The sequence below is a fragment of the Heterodontus francisci genome, chromosome 8 (assembly GCF_036365525.1).
Source record: "Heterodontus francisci isolate sHetFra1 chromosome 8, sHetFra1.hap1, whole genome shotgun sequence".
Lineage (NCBI taxonomy): Eukaryota > Metazoa > Chordata > Chondrichthyes > Heterodontiformes > Heterodontidae > Heterodontus > Heterodontus francisci.
The window spans coordinates 34,188,817-34,209,328 of NC_090378.1; the positions used below are offsets into that span (position 1 = coordinate 34,188,817).

Below are 20,512 nucleotides of genomic sequence, written 5' to 3' on the forward strand. Positions count from 1 at the left end.
TTTAACTCCTGAGGCTTTCCGGTTCTTAAAGCAATACTGATCCTCTGCATACCTTAAAGACAAATCGCATATTCCTGGAAAAAAAAACTACAGGACCATTAAAGTGTCATCAGCAAATTTAAGAACCATACCTTTAGTCCCTTTATCCTAGTCATTTATATAAATTGTAAAAAGCTGAGGCCCCAGCACTGATCCCTGTGGCATACCACTCGTTGCCTCTTGCCAAACAGAAAATGTTTCCTGTTAGCTAGCCAATCTTCTATCCATGCCAATATGTTACCCCCTACACCATGAGCTTTTATTTTCCGCAATATCCTTTGATGTGGCACCTTATCAAATGCCTTCTGAAAATCTAAGTACAGTGTAGCCACTGGTTCCCCTTTATCCACAGCACATGTTACTCCCTCAAAGAACTCCAATAAATGGTTAATGATTTCCCTTTCACAAAAGCATGTTGACTCTGCCTGATTAGCTTGAATTTTTCTAAGTGCCCTGCTATAACATCTTTAATAATAGCTTCTAACATTTTCCCTAAAACAGATGTTAAGCTAACTGGCTTGTAGTTTCCTGCTTTCTGTCTCCCTTTTTGAATAAAGAAGTTACATTCGCTATTTTCCAATCTAATGGAACCTTCCCTGAATCTAGGGAATTTTGGAAAATTAAAACTAACGCATCAACTATCTCACTAACCACTTCTTTAGGACCCTAGGATGAAGTCCATCGGGACCTGGGCACTTGTCAGCCTGCAGCTCCAACAATTTGCTCGGTACCACTTCCCTGGTGATAGTAATTTTCTTGTTCCTCTCTCCCTTCCACTTCCTGATTTACAGCTATTTTTAGGATGTTACTTGTATCCTCTATAATGAAGGCAGATGGGCAATGTCACACAGGTCGATGTAGTAGGCATTCTTTGTGATGGAGAGAATATGCATCAATGTGCATGAGGATATTTAAGAAGAGATAAGGAATGCAAAAACAAAAGATATCAGCAATGAGCTTCGGGGAGGCCTCCAACCTCACCCTGTTCATCTTCCTCAGTTGTTTCCACATCCAGAATCTTTATAACCTTCTCATAAGAAGTCAAGGGTTGTAGCTTTGCTAACTCCTGTCACTGCACTAGTATCGCAATTATCTGTCCTATGATTTTTATGGTCTATGTGTCAGCTTTACATTAGAGGAGGAATTAGCCTAATACCAAGCAGAAGTCTGTCCCAGGGCCCATTAGAGTAGCCTGGAGATTTCCTTTCTCACTGAAGAGAATCACATGACTTAGTTTATTTGACCTTTAACAATTACTTGCATTTATTTATTACCTTAACGTTATAAAACATCCCAAGGCACTTCACAGCAGTGTTACCAAACAAAATTTTACACTGGACCACTTAAGGAGATATTACTACAGATGACCAAAAGAACAAGTTGATGCAGGTTTCTGAATCTAATCCTTGTTTGGGAGGGTGCGATTCAGGAAAATGGTGCTTCAATTGAAAAGCCCAGTAGTAGTGTTTGGGAAGATTTACTTGCCCCTTCCAAACTCAAGAATAAACGCACTTAGCAGTAGACATACAATAAAAACAACTGTGACAAAATCTTGAAAGTTAAATGGATAGTGTTATGGAGAATATGGTAGCAGGGCCTCAGAGCAAATCCAACTGAATTTGTGAAGTCAGTGTTTCAGGAAGCCAAGATTTAGTTGAAGTATAGATCAGAGGTTTTGGACTGAATTGTGCAGCTCTGATTCAAAGTTGAGATGCTGACAACCTATCAGGTGGGTTTTATGGTGATTATCAGGGGAGTTTTTAATTCTGGAAGATTCCTATTGATTAGTTTTCACCTACAGTCAGTAACCTTTATTGTTAGAGGAAACATAATTAAGAGAGGTGTCAGGCTTTAGGCTATTCATACTAGCTTTCTGTAATATAGTGAGGTCAGATATGGATTTATAGAGCAATGATTTCAGTCCATACAAATTTCTGATCTTAGTTCAGCTATCTGAGGGTATCACCAAGGGGCATTTAGGGTACCGGATCAGCAGGCTTCTTAATATGGGTAGGCGGTGGCGTAGTGGTATTGTCACTGGACTAGTAACCCAGAGACCCAGGGTATTGCTCTGGGGACATGGGTTCAAATCCCACCACAGCAGAAGCTGGAATTTGAATTCAATTAATAAATCTGGAATTAAAACGCTAGTCTAATGATGGCCATGAAACCATTGTCAATTGCTGTAAAAACCCATCTGGTTCACTAATGTCCTTTAGGGAAGGAAATCTGCTGTCCTTACCTGGTCCGGCCTACATGTGACTCCAGACCCACAGCAATGTGGTTGACTCTTACATGCCCTCTGAAATGGCCTAGCTCAAGGGCAATTAGGGATGGACAATAAATGCTGGCCTTGCCAGTGACGCCCACATCCCATGAATGAATATAAAAAAAAAAAAATGCTCCTCCCCTGCATAGAGCTTTGTGGGCTCCCCAATGCCTGAGTAGAAAAGTGCCTCATGGGTCACGTTTACCTGGAGTTTGCTGATCTTAACTGGGATAGTGTTGAGACCCTATGATTAGCATCATTGCACTCAAGCAACAGAATGAAAAATTATCATAGCCTCTTTTAGAAAGTATGCAGCTGTTTGGTGGCGTCCCACTTGGTCATATAAAAAGTCATAAAACTTGCATTTACATAGGCCTTTAATATCGTAAAACATCTCAAAGCGCTTCAGAGGAGCAATTGTCAAACAATATTTGACACCAAACCTCAAGTAAATATTAAGATAGATCAGCAAAAGCTTGGTGAAACAGGTAGGTTTTAAGGAGCATTATAAAAAAGGCAAGAAGTATAGAATCTTAAAATCCTACAGAAAGAAAGAAATCATTTGGCCCATCGTGCCCATGTTGGCCCATGTTGGCTCTTTGAAAGAGCGATCCTATTCGTCCCACTCACTAGCTTTTTCCCTATAACCCTACAAATTACAAGTCCAATTGCCCTTTGAAAGTTACTGTGGAATCTGATTACACCACACTTTCAGGTAGTGCATTCCAAATCTTAATAACACTCTGTGTGAAGAAACGTCTCCTTGTTTCTCCTGTAGTTCTTTTGCCAGTTATTTTAAATACATGGAGCTGAATTTTACCAACCCCCAGGTGGTGGGAACGGAGACTTGGGGGCCGGTAAAATAGTGGGGAACTGCATCTAGACGGCTCCCCATTGCTCTCCTGCCGCTGGGGATGTTTTCCGGTGGTAGGCTGCGAGGTAGATCACCTGCTCGCTCCATGGAGGTGGGCTGCCAATTTGCATACTTTAATCTCAGCATCTACCCTATCCAGCTCCTTCAGAATCTTGTATGTTTCAATGAGATTGTCTCTCATTCTTCTAAACTCCAGAGAATATAGGCCCAGTTTACTCAGTTTCTCACTATAGGACAACCCCCTCATCCCAGGGACCAATTTAGTGAGCGGCCGTCAGCTTCATGGAGGTGGCCTCCCTCTGACAGCCCAGAGGCTCCATGGCTGAAAGGGAGGCCATGGGCAGGGAAGGCCACGTCCAAGGCATCAATGGGCCATCTGGAAGGGTTTCCCCTCCATCCTGCAGGGCCTACCACCATGGTCCCCCTAAATTTAAATTTTTACATACCTGACCAAGGGCGCCTCCATTTTGAGGTGTTCCTGAGGTCTCCTACCTCCACGTTTCCCAGGTGACAGCTCTCTGATTGGGCTGGCAGCATCAGAAGCCCACCCACTGTCCTTAATTGGACGGCGCGCCCACAGCCAACCAGTTAGGAGGCTGCCTGCTGTAAAATCGCTGAGCCAGTCCCGTTGCTGGCAAGTGTGTGCTCAGAACCTGCTTTTCGGCCCAACGCCAGGGTCCCAAAGCCCACAGTAAAATTCAGCCCATGACCTCTGGTTACCGACCAACTTGCTAGAGTAAATAGTTTTTTCCTCCTTGTTCTATCAAAACCCTTCATCATTTTGAATACCACTTCCCTTAAGCTTCTCTACTGTTAGCTGAATAATCCCAGCTTCTCCATTCTCTCTGAACTGCTTCATCCCTGGTATCATCCTGGTAAACCTCTCCTATGCCCTCTCCAGGGCCTTGACATCCCTCCTAAAGATAGGAAAAGAGGGAAAGAGGTTTTGGGAGGGAATTCCTGAGATTAGGGCTGAGGAGGTGAGGGCACTGCTGCCAATGGTGGAGCAATTAAAATCGGGGATGCACAAGATCTCAATTGTACTTAATCTTCTTAAATCAATCACTGATCTGTTTGACTCCATGACAACCCCAGTCCATACTCCTAATCTTTCCTGGCTCAGTAATTTATGCAACTTTCTTTGAATGTTTCAAAGCATCCAGCAGCACTAAATGGGAGACTACTTTGTAAGTCAGTCACACTAGGCATGAAGACGATATTTCTTAATTTAAATTAAGAGCATTTTATGGGTCTTCAGCTTCTAATTATATATTGAAGATTTCCTTTTGTAGTTTTGCATTAAATTCCTCTCTATACCTACACTGTATCCAGATTTTTTACTACATTATGGTGTTCCTTATATAAGCCTACTAAATGCACCTTGTATGTTTTTGCATTGATAGGATAGAACAATCTCATGTGATATATTTTCATGGGCTACTCATTAACTGGTTGAGAATGATCAGACAATCAGAAATAGAGTTAACATTGCAGGTGGATGACCTTTCATCTGTTCTGATGATAGGTCATTGCCCTGAAGCGTTTCCTCTCTTTCTCTCTTGCCACAGATGCTGCCTGACTTGCTGAGTATTTCAGCATTTGCTGTTTTTATATTATATGCAAAGGGTTCTCCTCACTCTCACTTGTTCACTTCGTCCCCAATATTGACAGGGGCGACTTTTCTAAGCATGGGGGCAGAGTTTCTGACAGGACGCTGCATACTGTGCAGTTTGAACTCCACAGCATGCGTTTTTCTTTTGACAGTATCCCCACCCGGAAGTCAGTATGATTGACAGGTTTGACTTCCAGTTGGGTGGGGAGCACTATGGAACAGGCTACAGCCACAGGTAAGCAGCCTGCAGTTGCGAGTGGGTGCGTGGGGGTCTGATCCTGAGGGGTAAGGTGGGGGGGGGGGGGTGGTTTTGATGCCCGATTGGGGAATGGTAGGGGGTATGGTCTAATGGGGGGTGAGGGAGTATGATCCCAGGGATGCAAGTAAGCTTGAGATGCCCTTCCAGCACTCCTGCTCTTCTTGGCACACAAGCCGTGCTGGAAGGGCACTTTACTATACCCTAAAGTTGTCCTCACCTCCCTTGATTTACTGGGTTTCCCAAGGCCCAGGAAATACTGCCACAAGGGCTAAACCTGTAAAGGAAGTGAAATGTAAGACTCTTTTTATTCGTTTGTGAGATAATGGGGATCGCTGGCTCGGCCAGCATTTATTGCCCATCCCTAATTGCCCTTGAGAAGGTGGTGGTGAGCTGCCTTCTTGAATCTCTGCAGTCCTTGGGGTGTAGTTACACCAACAGTGCTGTTAGGAAGGGAGATCCAGGAATTTGATTCAGTGACAGTGAAGGAACAGCAATATAGTTCCAAGTCAGGATGGTGTGTGGCTTGGAAAGGAACTCCTGGCCACCTGATAATATTTAAATTGCCAACCCACCTTCTGGGAGCTAATTGGGTCCCCAGTTCCTGTCCCTTCCCTGTTAAACCTGGAAGTGGACAGGTTGGGATCAGGTTTGAGATTTTAATAATGTTTACATCTCAACCGGTCCCCACCCACCTGTTTTTGGAAATTACATTTCTCCTTTTATTTTCTCTCATTGACTTGGAGAACGCATTTTTCTTTTGTATGTGGGTCTTTTCTGCATCACATCAGTCTCTTTGATAGTGCATCCTTCAAAGGAACTGAGGTATCAACAGAATTAGGTCTTTTCTGCAGAGGAGGCAAGAGCAAGATTACAAGTACCTGTAATTCCAAAGTGCTGTACTAATATTTTTATTCTCTTGCTTCCAACTTTGTTTCTGCCCCTTCCAACAATTTGAGTGATAATTGTATCTTCCTGTCGGTGGAGCTTGGGAGAAAAGTTGGATTCCCTTAGGTTTAGTTGGTATGCCTTGTGATGAAAGATTGGAACCAAGCCAACTATCTATTTCAGAATCAAGAATCTACCTCCTGAGCCTTGCATGCACACAGTATTCTAGGATACTCTTGTTAATTTTATAACCAGTTTGGCTCAGTGATAGCTGGAGTTAAGGAGTAGATGTTCCTCTCAGATTCTTCCCATTTGGATCCTCAGAACCCTGCAAATTAGTGTCCTGATGAACACAGTGATCATAGCTTGGCTGGCACTGGGATGCTTCACAATGCCCTGCGATGATAAACTGCCCGTTTTAACATTAAGCTCCAGCAGTGTACCCCTCCCACACAGAGAGGTCACTACACTTTGGTTATTGCCAATCTGTATTCTATATCAGGCAAACAGAAACTCGGCTTTATGGGTTTCTCAGTATCTTGGTTTGGTAGCTCAAGCGACATCATCTGAAAACACAACACCAACTTCCACCTCCGTAACATCACCCCTGCTTTAGATCAACTGTGATGAAACCTTCACTGTGCTTTTGTTGCCTCTAGACTTGACCTCTATTCCAAAGCACTCCAGGCTGGAGTTTCATCTCCCATAAACTTGAGCTCATCCAAAACTCTACTGCCCATACCCTAACTCACACCAAGTCCTATTCATCCATCACCCCTGTGCTCACTGACCGACACTGGCTCCTGGTCCAACAACGCCACAATTTTAAAATTCTCATCCTTGTTTTCAGATCCCTCCACAGCCTCACCTTCCTATATCTTTAACTTCCTCCAGCCCTACAACCCTTCGATCTCTGTGCTCCTCCAATTCTAACTTTTTGTGCAACCCTGATTTTAATTGCTCTGCCACTGGCAGCTGTGCCTTCAGCTGCCTAGGCCCTAAGCTCAGGAATTCCTTCCCTAAACCCCTCCACCTCTTTACCTTTCTCTCTGCTCCTTTTAAGATGCTGCTTAAAACCTCTTTGACCAAACATTAGGCCATCTGGCATAATATTGCCTACGTGGCTCGGTGTCAAATTTTGTTTTATAATCGCTCCTATGAAGCGTCATGTGACAATTTACTACATTAAAGAGGCTGTATAACAAGGTAGATGATTTAAAGACCCAAATAGAGGTAAATGGATATGATCTAATTACCTAACGGAAACGTGGCTGCAGGGTGACCGAGACTGGGAACTGAATATTCAAAGATATTCGACATTTAGGAAGGACAGGCAAAAAGGAAAAGGAGGTGGTGTTGCGCTGATGATAAGGGATGGGATCAGTACATTAGTAAGGGAGGATCTCAGATCGGACGAACAAAATATGGAATCTGTTTGGGTGGAGCTAAGAAACAGCAAGGGGCAGAAAACATTGGTAGGAGTTGTTTATTGGCCACCAAACAGTAAAGTTAGTGTGGGGCATGGTATTAATCAGGAGATTAGAGAAGCATGTGGCATGGGTAGTACAATAATCATGGGTGACTTCAATCTGCATATAGACTGGTAAACCTAATGAGCACTAAGGCTGTGGAGGATAAGTTTCTAGAGTGTGTTAGGGATGAGTTTCTAGAGCAGTATGTTGAGGAACCGACTAGAGAACAGGCTATTTTAGATTTAGTATTATGTAATGAGAAAGGGCTAATTAATAATCTTGTTGTAAAAGAATCTTTAGGGATGAGTGACCATAATATGATAGAAATTTACATTATGTTTGAAAGTGAGGTAGTTCAATCTGAAGCCAGAGTGTTAAGTTTTAACAAAGGAAATTATGACAGTATGAGGGTATCACTGAAAGTGGCAACGCAGGGGGATAAGGTAGTCAAGAAGGCATTTGGCAACTTGCCTTCATCGGTCGGGGCATAGAGTATAAAAATTGGCAAGTCATGTTGCAGCTGTACAGAACCTTAGTTAGGCCACACTTAGAATATTGCGTGCAATTCTGGTCGCCACACTACCAGAAGGACGTGGAGGCTTTGGAGAGGGTACAGAGGAGGATTACCAGGATGTTGCCTGGTCTGGAGGGCATTAGCTATGAGGAAAGGTTGGAAAAACTCGGATTGCTTTCACTGGAACGACGGAGGTGGAGGGGCGACATGATAGAGGTTTACAAAGTTATGAGCGGCATGGACAGAGTGGATAGTCAGAAGCTTTTTCCCAGGGTGGAAGAGTCAGTTACTAGGGGACATAGGTTTAAGGTGCGAGGGGCAAAGTTTAGAGGGGATGTGCGAGGCAAGTTTTTTTTACACAGAGGGTGGTGAGTGCCTGGAACTTGCTGCCAGGGGAGGTGGTGGAAGCAGATACGATAGCGACGTTTAAGAGACATCTTGACAAATATATGAATAGGAAGGGAAGAGAGGGATATGGGCCCCGGAAGTGCAGAAGGTGTTAGTTTCGGCAGGCATCAAGATCGGCGCAGGCTTGGAGGGCCGAATGGCCTGTTCCTGTGCTGTATTGTTCTTTGAGGGGCAAATTGGCTGAGGTGGATTAGGAAAATACATTAAAAGCTATGACCGTACATAGGCAATGGATAGTCTTTAAAGAATTATTACATAGTTTACAGCAACTATACATTCCTTCAAGGCACAAAAACCCTGAAAGTAAAAACTGTGGATAACAAAGGAAGTTAAGTATTTTATAAGATGAAAAGAAAAAGCCTATAAAGTTGCCAGAAGTAGTAGTAAACCTGAGGATTGGGAGGATTAAGAAACTGATAAAGAAAGTGTTATGACCAGGTGAGAAAGAGGTCTAGGGTTCCCTTTCAGCCTTCACCTGGTCTTACTGTAACATGATTTAAATTTTAAACTCACCGTGTTTTTAGCTCCCCCTTGGTGAATTCTTGATCACTGCTTTCCAATTATAAAGCAAAGAAACCAGCACAACTGGCTTTTTTAGGTTTAAAGAAGAAAGGTGAAATTTTATTAAACTTAAACTCAGTTGATGCCTATGGATAGACAACGCGCCCACGCTAACATGCATACGCGATACACACATGCAAATAGAGACAGAAAAGAGCAGAAGAAATACAGTGGAAAAGTTTGAGGCAATCTCTGAAGAGGGTTTTTTGTTACTGTGCTTTGAGCTCGCTGTGGAGTCCTTGACTGTAAGTGGATCTTGCTTTTCGTTGGGGCCCAGTATTCTTGTCCACTGTAGGAGCCTTTTCTCTCTTGGGGTTCATGTGTCTTCAGTGGGTTTTGGAGTTCCGTGAGAAAGAGATGGGAGCAGACAGGAGAGGCTGTGGCGATCCAGCCAATGGAGGTCTTTTTAGTCCAGGAGCATTCTGCTTTCTGCAAGCTGTCAGTTCAAACTATACAATTCAGAAACCCCCAGATTGCCAAGTAGGTTAGTGATGTGACTAACTGGTCTGACCATGTCTTGGCTCTGTGTATTGTATTATCTTTGCAGGGAATGGAATTTGCTTCCCTGCCTTCAATGTCTGTTAACATGTAAATGTGTTTTTTCCAGACAAGGACTGGCAGTCCTTGTAACAGGCCTTCTCTTCTTCCCAGCCACAATTTGAAATTTAATGTCCATGTGGCGAAATTAATATGCCTCAGTCTTGGCAAGTGGGGGCCGACACGACAAAAGGGAGAATATGAATGTAAGCGAGCAACAAATGTAAAAACAGGTTGTAAAAGGCCTCTATAGGTATATAAAAAGGAAAAGTTTGGCTAAGACAAATGTGGGTCTATTACAGGCACAGTCAGGAGAATTTATAATAGGGAATAGAGAAATGGCAGAGAAGCTAAATGATTACTTTGGGCCTGTCTTCACTGAGGAAGATACAAGAAATCTCCCAGAATTACAAATCCAAGGGATTAGGGCGAATGAGGAATTGAAGGAAATTAGTATTAGTAAGAAGGTTGATTTGGAGAAATTAATGGGGCTGAAGGTTGATAAATCCCCAGTACCTGATATTCTACATCCCAGAGAGTTGAAAGAGGTAGCTGTAGAGATAGTGGATGCATTGGTGATCATCTTCCAAAATTCTATAGACTCTGGAGCGGTTCCTGCAGATTGGAAGGTCGCAAATGTCACCCCACTATTTAAGAAGGGAGGGAGAGAGAAAACAGGGAATTATAGACCTGTTAGCCTCACATTAGTTGTTGGGAAAATGCTAAAGTCTATTCCAAAGGATGTGATAAACGGACACTTGGATAATAATGATCTGGTTGGGCATAGCCAACATGGATTTATGAATGGGAAATCATGTTTGATGAAGCTGTTGGAGTTTTTTGAGGATGTTACTAACAGAATTGATAAAGGGATGTCAGTGGATGTGGAACACCTGGATTTTCAGAAGGCTTTTGATAAAGTCCCCCACAAGAGGTTGGTTAGCAAAATTAAAGCACATGGGATAGGAGGTAATATACTGGCCTGGATTAAGGATTGGTTATCAGGCAGAAAGCAGACAGTAGGAATAAATGGGTCATTCTCACGTTGGCAGGCTGTGACTAGTGGGGTACCACAGGGATCAGTGCTTGGGCCCCAGCTGTTCACAATATATATCAATGATTTGGATGTGGGGACCAAATGTAGTGTTTCCAAGTTCGCGGATCTCAAAACTAGGTGGGAAAGTGTGTTGTGAGGAAGATGCAAAGCGGCTTTGAGGGTATTTGGACAGACCTACTGAGTGGGCAAGAATGTGGCAGATGGACTATAATGTGGAAGAATGTGAGGTTATCCACATTGGTAAGAGGAATAAATGTGCAGAGTATTTCTTAAATGGTATGAGATTAAAAAGTGTAGATGTACAAAGGGAGCTGGGTTTCCTTGTCAATAAGTCACTGAAAGCTAACATGCAGGTGCAGCAAGCAATTAGGAAAGCTAATGGTATGTCAGCCTTTATCACAAGAGGATTTGAGTGCAGGAGTAGTGAAGCCTTGCTTCAATTGTTTAGAACTGTGGTTCAACCGCACTTGAAGTACTGTGTGCAGTTTTGGTCCCCTTTCCTTAGGAAGGATATTATTGCCATAGAGGGAGTGCAACGAAGGTTTACCAGCCTTGTTCCCAAGATGGCGGGACTGTCCTATAAAGAGACATTGGGGAAACTGGGCCTGTATTCTGTCGAGTTTCGAAAAATGAGGTGATCTCATTGAAACCTACAAAATACTTAAAGGGATAGACAGGATAGATGCAGCTAAGATGTTTCCCCTGGTTGGGGAGTCTAGAACCAGGGGACGCAATTTCAAAATAAGGGGGAAGCCACTTAGGACAGAGATGAGGGGAAATTTCTTTACTCAGAGGGTTGTGAATCTTCGGAATTCTCTACCCCAGAAGGCTGTGGAAGCTCAGTCATTGAGTATGCTTAAAGCAGAGATGGACAGATTTCTAAATATAAATGATATGAGGATAGTGTGGGAAAAAGTTATTGAAGTGGATGATCAGCCATGATCATATTGAATGGCAGGGCAGTTGAATGACCTCCTCCTGCTGCTATGTTCCTGTAAATGCAAGTTATTGTTGACATAGGTTTTCATACAAGTCAAACAACTGGAGGACTTAAAAAGCTTGTATCTAGAAATTGAATGACATTCAAAGAATAAGGAAGAATACACCAAAGGTAGGTAATCTAAAGGTATTTAGAAATACCAGGAATATTACAAAGACCAAATCTTTGCATATGATGTGCCACAATTCTTCACTTTTTTATGCTTTTTTACTTAAAGATAGTAAAGTCACTGCTAAATGTATCTGGAAGCAGCCCATTTTAGAAGTCTATTCATCTCCAGTTTAAAAAACAGTTTACTTTATTTTATTTTCATTAAATCATTCAGTAAAGGATGAATTGGGCTTCAGGGCAAAGATTTGTTTCTTATTTTAATATATCTGGAGTTTAAAGCAATCCTTAGATCCTAATGTAATTCAGTTGAAATAACATTTACTGGAAAGTTGTTTATGTATATATTTATCAGAATTTGACTCTATGCTATAAGAAACATGTCAGAAATAACTTGTTAGTTCACCTGAAGTATTAAACTGTTGATTTCTTTTAATTTCTTTTCAGTCTTGGACTCATAATATTGGAAAGGAGAAAGAGTTCCTTAGGAAATTGGTAAAAGGGCAAGTGATTACAGATTTGACAGCTGGGATTTGAGGCAGCTTTATTCCAATCCCAAAATAAAATTGCGGAAAAGAAGCAAAACACAAAAGCAAACAAAAAGAGCAGCCTGTGGACTCTGAAAACCTTAACTGAGGACGAGGATACAGCTGTACCAAACTACAGGAGAGTCTGCACATCTCTGAATAAAACACTCACCTGTCATCTCGCATCAACAGTATATTGGGGGGGGGGATGGAATTTCTGTGCAGTTACAATTCACTGCTTCATTTTAGTGTGCAATGAGAAAAAGACACTGATAGACGTGCCATAATTACCTCTGGAGAAAGAAGTGCAACAGGATTGTTGAGGTATTTCTCTTTTATAGCTTGAATGTAAAGACTTTCTTAAGCTGTGTGAACAAACACTTTTACGTTGTGTTTTATTTTAGTTTAATATTTCCTCTCCCTACCCCAAAATCCATGAGACTGGCTGTTCCGTCCCAGACTTGTCTATTATTGCTGCTATTCCTTTTTGGGGTAGAGGATTTTTTTTTAGTACTTTATCTTGAAGAAAAATTTGTCCGTGAGGAACGGAAGCTGTGAAAGAGGTTAAATATGGTCAACCTCTTTTGGTTTTGAGATCAGAAAATCATGTATTACTGGTAATATTTTGCTGCGTCAGTGCTGGCAAGTGCTGCTATCACTAGTGCATGCAATGATCAGAAGAAAGTACTCCTTCGAATGGCTTTAGTAACTGGAACTCTTAAACCAGAAATGTAATTAAACGTTCAGCAAGTGTACACACTTCCTAGTTTGGATATCTGCTTGTAAAGCATTTTTTACTGTTACAAGTAGATCATGTCAGAACAAAGGACAAGTCATACAGACAACTGTTCCACGTGCTTGTATAGTGCCACAGTATTATTGATTTGAATTGCAGTGTTGCTGGCTTATGTCATGCCATGGTACAAACCCACCTTTCAGGAGTTTGGAAGAACATTTCTCACGTAGCTGAATCCACATTACTTGCAGGACTGGCAAGTAAACTACATGAGGTGGCGTTGTCTCACCACCATTCAACAAACTTTGACCAGGTGTCACCTTCAGCGCTCTTTTTTGGGGGCCAGAATATGATGGGTTTTTAATCCTCCTGAAGGACTTAGTAACTGTTTATTTTTCTTCTTGTTCATTGAGTGAATATCATTGGTATGGAGTAGATGGCTCTGAGCAAATGCAGAAGAGCAATAACTGTATGTTCTGGTACTAACAAGATATGTTTTAGAAATATCCTGTTATACACATTCGGGGTTCATGTTGCCAGCTTATCTATTTGCCTTGCCAGGTTTGATAATTGATACTCCCTCACCGGGAATTCAAGTGGAAAGTAACTTGGATAGCAATCACTTCTTTGGAAAAGCACTCTCCCTCCAACCACTTGAAACATGGTTTAAACTCTTTCCTCTCCTTTGCTCCATTCCCCCTATCTTGCATACAGATGCATCATCTCTGAAATGGACAAGTCTCAAACTTGCTCCTGTCCTCACCCTTCTATATTGAGCAGATAGGCGGTGTAGAAATAATGAGACAAAACATAGCGTAGGATGCTATTAATGACATAAATATTAAGTTGCAAAGCTCGTTGTGTGTACCAGTTAGACTTTGAAGTTGAACAGCCCTGAAATTCTCATTCAGGAAAACAAATCAAGCGGTTAAATCACCATTTTATTAGATCTCACTCTTAACTATTTTGTAGTAAAATATTTCCAGATTTCACCACTACAAAATTACATTAAATAGATAATACAAATGTTTCCTATTTGATCAAACTGAAAGTAAAATAACTATTGAAAAGAAGGCTGAATTCATTGGTGTTACTCTGAGCTCAATAACTCCAAATGGTATCTGTCGTATCTTTCATTGCAACAAGAGCTTTTTTTTTTCAGGAGATTTGGGAGTTGCTCAACCAACCTTGGTCTTTATTGTATTTCCTCAACCCCTAAACCTCCCACCAATACATACATACATGGCTGTTGAATTCATTATGGCATTGTTAATGATTGTCAATTGATCCATTTATAGCATTCAGGATGGCAACTTTAAGATGGTTTAATTGCTAACTGGAGCAACCCTGGAAAATATGAACTTACTTCAGGTAAGCATTATAGAAAGAGTAACCTCGCCCTCTGCTCTAGTGAATAATGCAAGGTCTGAACAAAGAGCAAAGAGCAAAGAACAGTACAGCACAGGAACAGGCCAATCGGCCCTCCAAGCCTGCGCCGATCTTGATGCCTGCCTAAACTAACATCTCCTGCACTTCTGGGGCCTATATTCCCTTCCTATTCATGTATTTGTCAAGATGTCTCTTAAACATCGCTATCGGATCTGCTTCCACCACCTCCCCTGGCAGCAAGTTCCAGGCACTCACCACCCTCTGTGTAAAAAAACTTGCCTCGCACATCCCCTCTAAACTTTGCCCCTCGCACCTTAAACCTATGTCCCCTAGTAACTGACTCTTCCACCCTGGGAAAAAGCTTCTGACTATCCACTCTGTCCATGCCGCTCATAACTTTGTAAACCTCTATCATGTCGCCCCTCCACCTCTGTCGTTCTAGTGAAAACAATCCGAGTTTTTCCAACCTCTCCTTATAGCTAATGCCCTCCAGACCAGGCAACATCCTGGTAAACCTCCTCTGTACCCTCTCCAAAGCCTCCACGTCCTTCTGGTAGTGTGGCGACCAGAATTGCACGCAATATTCTAAGTGTGGCCTAACTAAGGTTCTGTACAGCTGCAACGTGACTTGCCAATTTTTATACTCTGTGCCCCGACCGATAAAGGCAAGCATGCCAAATGCCTTCTTGACTACCTTATCCACCTGCGTTGCCACTTTCAGTGACCTGTGGACCTGTATGCCCAGATCTCTCTGCCTGTCAATACTCCTAAGGATTCTGCCATTTACTGTATACTTCCCACCTGCATTAGACCTTCCAAAATGCATTACCTCACATTTGTCCGGATTAAACTCCATCTGCCATTTCTCCGCCCAAGTCTCCAACCGATCTATATCCTACTGTAATAAAAGCAAAATACTGCGGATGCTGGAAATCTGAAACAAAAACAAGAAATGCTGGAATCACTCAGCAGGTCTGGCAGCATCTGTGGAAAGAGAAGCAGAGTTAACGTTTCGGGTCAGCGACCCTTCTTCGGAACGAAGAAGGGTCGCTGACCCGAAACGTTAACTCTGCTTCTCTTTCCACAGATGCTGCCAGACCTGCTGAGTGATTCCAGAATTTCTTGTTTTTATATCCTACTGTATCCTCTGACAATCCTCATCATTATCCGCAACTCCACCAACCTTTGTGTCGTCCGCAAACTTACTAATCAGACCAGCTACATTTATATATACTACAAACAGCAAAGGTCCCAGCACTGATCCCTGCGGAACACCACTAGTCACATCCCTCCATTCAGAAAAGCACCCTTCCACTGATACCCTCTGTCTTCTATGACCGAGCCAGTTCTGTATCCATCTTGCCAGCTCACCTCTGATCCCGTGTGACTTCACCTTTTGTACCAGTCTGCCAAGAGGGACCTTGTCAAAGGCTTTACTGAAGTCCATATAGATAACATCCACTGCCCTTCCTTCATCAATCATCTTCGTCACTTCCTCAAAAAACTCAATCAAATTAGTAAGACACGACCTCCCCTTCACAAAACCATGCTGTCTCTCGTTAATAAGTTCGTTTGTTTCCAAATGGGAGCTTTCTGTTTATGTGACCAGTTTTTGCCTCAGTTTCAGAATATAACCTGTCGAGAGTCCAAATGTAGATGTAAACCTTGAATGGAGATGGGGATAGAGTCTGGCGACATGTTGTTGAATACATGCTCAAAATGTTAACAGGACTAAATCTGAAAAGAGCAGGATCAGCTGAAAATGATAATCCTGTGTTTATATGATTTTTCTGTTTTAAAACTGTCATGACTTTGTTTCCTGGATTTTGAGACTGATCTAGCATTGAAATAATTTTAATACTTATTTCATATGCCTTTCAAAGTCTCCTACTTACAGTAAAACCTTGTCACTACACTTTGTAGCCACTACAAAATTATTTGTAAAAGAGAACTCAAATTTTTAAGGTTTGAGCACTACTTCTGACAATATTCGATGTTGGGGGCGGCAGGGGGGAAGTGAGGTGATTTGTTAAAAACGATTTGCTTAAACACGGTTCATAAAATGTGGTCCTCGAAATTTGGCTTCAGTTCCATCATTGTTTTCAGGTACAACGCCATAGCATACAAGGCTACGGGCCAAGTCCTGGAAAATGGGATTAGAATAGTTAGGTGCTTGATGGCTGGCACAGACACGATGGGCCAAAGGGCCTGTTTCTGTGCTGTATAACTCTATGACTCTATATGAATGTGATTTTACTGGTGCCAGGCTACAGGTAATCTGTGATATCTCAGACGTTCCTGGAGGAAATGCCCCACACTATTCCAATAGCTTTGCTCAACCAACATACAGTGTGCCTCAGAAACGTGGCTCATTATTCATTAAACTAGCCTAAGTGTGAGACCGAGCCTCTTCAGCTTTATGATTCCAAATTCTCTTTGTACTGGTGTCAGTTAATATGCCAGATCACCATGACATTCTTTAAATTAGGAAAAAACAGATTATTCTAGTTAGCTCAAACCGAACTTTCATCCAACCTGCCCAAACTTATGCTGAATTCTGCTTCACACTCCATGTCACACTGATCCTCTGACCGTCCCAGCTTCACGGAATATTGCCATACACTATATATCTCTCACTGATACTTGTCATTTCAGACAGCAGTGCTCTCTGACACTCCCAAATCCTGCTAAATGTGCTCCATTTTACACAGTGGCCCAATTTGTGGAATTTTTTTTCACCTTGTCAGCTCATGCTGGACCATGCTGTTCCTCTCGTCTCATGCTGAATTGGGCTATTGCTGTATTCCTCAAGCCGCAGTGCGTATGACTGTCAAAGCATTCCTGTTCTAATGCCTCTGCTTGCCTTCTTGATCAAGGAATGTTTTGCGGCATAAGGAAAAGGACTTGAGAAGAAATTAAAATAAACTTGAGAAATGGGGGCGGGGGGGGTGAAAGATGGGACAAGAACTGTACACACAAACATGATGATTAATAAAGGCTACAGCATGATTAGTTTAAAACTTCAGTTGAACAGTAAACACAAGAAAGCTGGGGCAGAATTCTGTGGCTGACAGAATTTGATAAATGTGCTATGCTAGTGAAAGGGTTAAATACAGTAGATAATACTGATTTTTTTGTAGCTATTGCCCTCCCCCATCCTTCAAAACAAAATTCATTGTTTCTGTTGCCCATGTGCCTGCTGTGATCTCACATGGTGCCACAGTGAATGGAAGTTATTTTTGACTACTGTGGTCATGTGCAAGGGAGTGCTATCACACACTGCAATTTCACTTTCCTAGTCACAACTTTCTTTTTTTCAATAGAGATGGAAGTAGTTTTCACAGTTGCTGCATAAATGCTTGTAACTGTTGACATATTTTAAAGTTATCACTAAACCAGCCAATGAGCTTCAAATTAAGAAATCAATGATCCATGAGGTAAGGAATGCATCAGTCTGTCACTGCTTCCAAGGCACCCTCTTTTTAACCAATGATCTGTTGCAAGCATATCTTACAGAAAAATATTACAATTAGCATATTTGTTCTCGTGCTGATAAATCCTATGTACCTGGCCACATAGGAACTTCACACTTCCAAAGTTGTTAACTCCCACATACTCTGCAATAATCATGACACTAGTCTTTAAGGAAGGAATCTCTCATCATAAATTACTTTGCCCAACAACTGGCATTGGGACTCGCAACATTATTGCACTTCTATCTTGACAGTAAATTGTCTTACTGTCTCCATCCATTGGAGTTCTACAGGAAGATGTCAGAAAGTGAAAATAAACCGTATTGAATAAGAATTTATAACTGGAAAACATCTGGCGGAAAGCTGATAATTCCCTAGCCTCCTTGCTAATGTGCAAAATTACAATATGGCTTTTTAACCAGGACAAGAAGACTTTACCTATTGATGACATCAACCTTGCAGGTTATGTGGCATTGGTGATTTACGCTGCTTTGGGTTGAACTTCTCCATGTTGGCAAAACTTAAAATAGTTTGTTTTGTCAGTAAGATATGGGTTCCTGCCCGTCCAGGCTGCAGTTCAAATAAGGAAATATTCAATCTGTGTACCAATTTTATTTAAGTACTGAAATTACTGAGAAGATTGCAATTTAACATTCATTCATCTTACAAGTTTTAAAATTGCTGTTTTAATTCCAAGGTTACAAATGGGAAGGGGAGCCCTACAACACTTAAACTATTCCTACACAAATGAGACCCAGATAATTTTGATGGTCTAAATCTTGGTCTCCCCAGGCTTTTTATTGGCTGCAGTCAACTTTCTTCTGGGTCTCTGCCAATTTTACTTTGATCCAGTTATCAGGAGATGTGACTGAGTAGCCCAGGACTGACAGATTAATCCCCCGACCCACCATGGGGAAGTACCTGGTTTATTTAGCGATGTGACTGACATCAGAACCTAGTGGAGTGGGGATCTGAGCCACTGTTGGCCATGATGTTACAGTGGACTGCCACACAAATAACCCCAGTTATTGTTTTAATGTTCCTTTCCCTGTTACCTAGTTCCTGGCTTCACCTCTGATGACATGGCATCATTAGTTCCAGTTTCCTTGCTATATTATTAACCAAGAGTTGAACTTCTTTGAGACGTGGTCAACCTTGCCAATTTTTCTCCCTCTCCACTTGTGCATTAATTACTCATTGTGGTTTTGAACTGGCGATGTTTTCCCAACAAAAGCATATGCGTTTGGTAAGTAACAGTTACTTTCTTTCTTTCTTTTTTCTTTTGGGCCTCCTTATCTCGAGAGACAATGGATACGCGCCTGGAGGTGGTCAGTGGTTTGTGATGCAGCGCCTGGAGTGGCTATAAAGGCCAATTCTGGAGTGACAGGCTCTTCCACAGGTGCTGCAGAGAAATTTGTTTGTTGGGGCTGTTGCACAGTTGGCTCTCCCCTTGCGCCTCTGTCTTTTTTCCTGCCAACTACTAAGTCTCTTCGACTCGCCACAATTTAGCCCTGTCTTTATGGCTGCCCGCCAGCTCTGGCGAATGCTGGCAACTGACTCCCACGACTTGTGATCAATGTCACACGATTTCATGTCGCGTTTGCAGACGTCTTTATAACGGAGACATGGACGGCCGGTGGGTCTGATACCAGTGGCGAGCTCGCTGTACAATGTGTCTTTGGGGATCCTGCCATCTTCCATGCGGCTCACATGGCCAAGCCATCTCAAGCGCCGCTGACTCAGTAGTGTGTATAAGCTGGGGGTGTTGGCCGCTTCAAGGACTTCTGTGTTGGAGATATAGTCCTGCCACCTGATGCCAAGTATTCTCCGAAGGCAGTGAAGATGGAATGAATTGAGACGTCGCTCTTGGCTGGCATACGTTGTCCAGGCCTCGCTGCCGTAGAGCAAGGTACTGAGGACACAGGCCTGATACACTCGGACTTTTGTGTTCCGTGTCAGTGCGCCATTTTCCCACACTCTCTTGGCCAGTCTGGACATAGCAGTGGAAGCCTTACCCATGCGCTTGTTGATTTCTGCATCTAGAGACAGGTTACTGGTGATAGTTGAGCCTAGGTAGGTGAACTCTTGAACCACTTCCAGAGCGTGGTCGCCAATATTGATGGATTGAGCATTTCTGACATCCTGCCCCATGATGTTCGTTTTCTTGAGGCTGATGGTTAGGCCAAATTCATTTCAGGCAGACGCAAACCTGTCGATGAGACTCTGCAGGCATTCTTCAGTGTGAGATGTTAAAGCAGCATCGTCAGCAAAGAGGAGTTCTCTGATGAGGACTTTCCGTACTTTGGACTTCGCTCTTAGACGGGCAAGGTTGAACAACCTGCCCCCTGATCTTGTGTGGAGGAAAATTCCTTCTTCAGAGGATTTGAACGCATGTGAAAGCAGCAGGGAGAAGAAAATCCCAAAAAGTGTGGGTGCGAGAACACAGCCCTGTTTCACACCACTCAGGATAGGAAAGGGCTCTGATGAGGAGCCACCATGTTGAATTGTGCCTGACGCAATATAAATGAATGCTTTTTATTGAGAGTAATCTGGAGCTTTCTCAGGACTATTTACAAAAGCTTAATTAATATGCTTTATGGTTATGCATAACTTATACTGTTTTATACATTACAGTAAAACCAACAAAGCAAATTTGAATATGTTAACTTAGTAGCTGTTTCATAGTGGATTGTTCAGATTTTTCCAATCCTCGTCACATAAGTGTACCCTAAACCATGTAAGTGAAGTCCTAATAGTATGTCTTGTTCAAATTCAGACTGTTCGTTGGGGAT

At 42.3% G+C, this 20,512-nt stretch overlaps 1 protein-coding gene across 11 annotated transcripts in view; it reads left to right on the forward strand.

Annotated features, from left to right (window-relative positions):
* Positions 1-20,512, forward strand: part of st3gal3a (ST3 beta-galactoside alpha-2,3-sialyltransferase 3a) — a 788,939-nt gene that overhangs the window by 766,290 nt on the left and 2,137 nt on the right. For 10 of the 11 annotated variants that reach the window (XM_068036918.1, XM_068036928.1, XM_068036919.1 and 7 more), the window contains one exon: positions 12,043-12,758. In XM_068036918.1, coding sequence (XP_067893019.1) covers positions 12,043-12,132 — 90 coding nt within the window. In that variant the 3' untranslated portion in view covers positions 12,133-12,758. Of the gene's footprint in view, positions 1-12,042; positions 12,759-20,512 lie in introns of those variants that run through there. The other variant, XR_010975488.1, reaches the window with a different exon arrangement.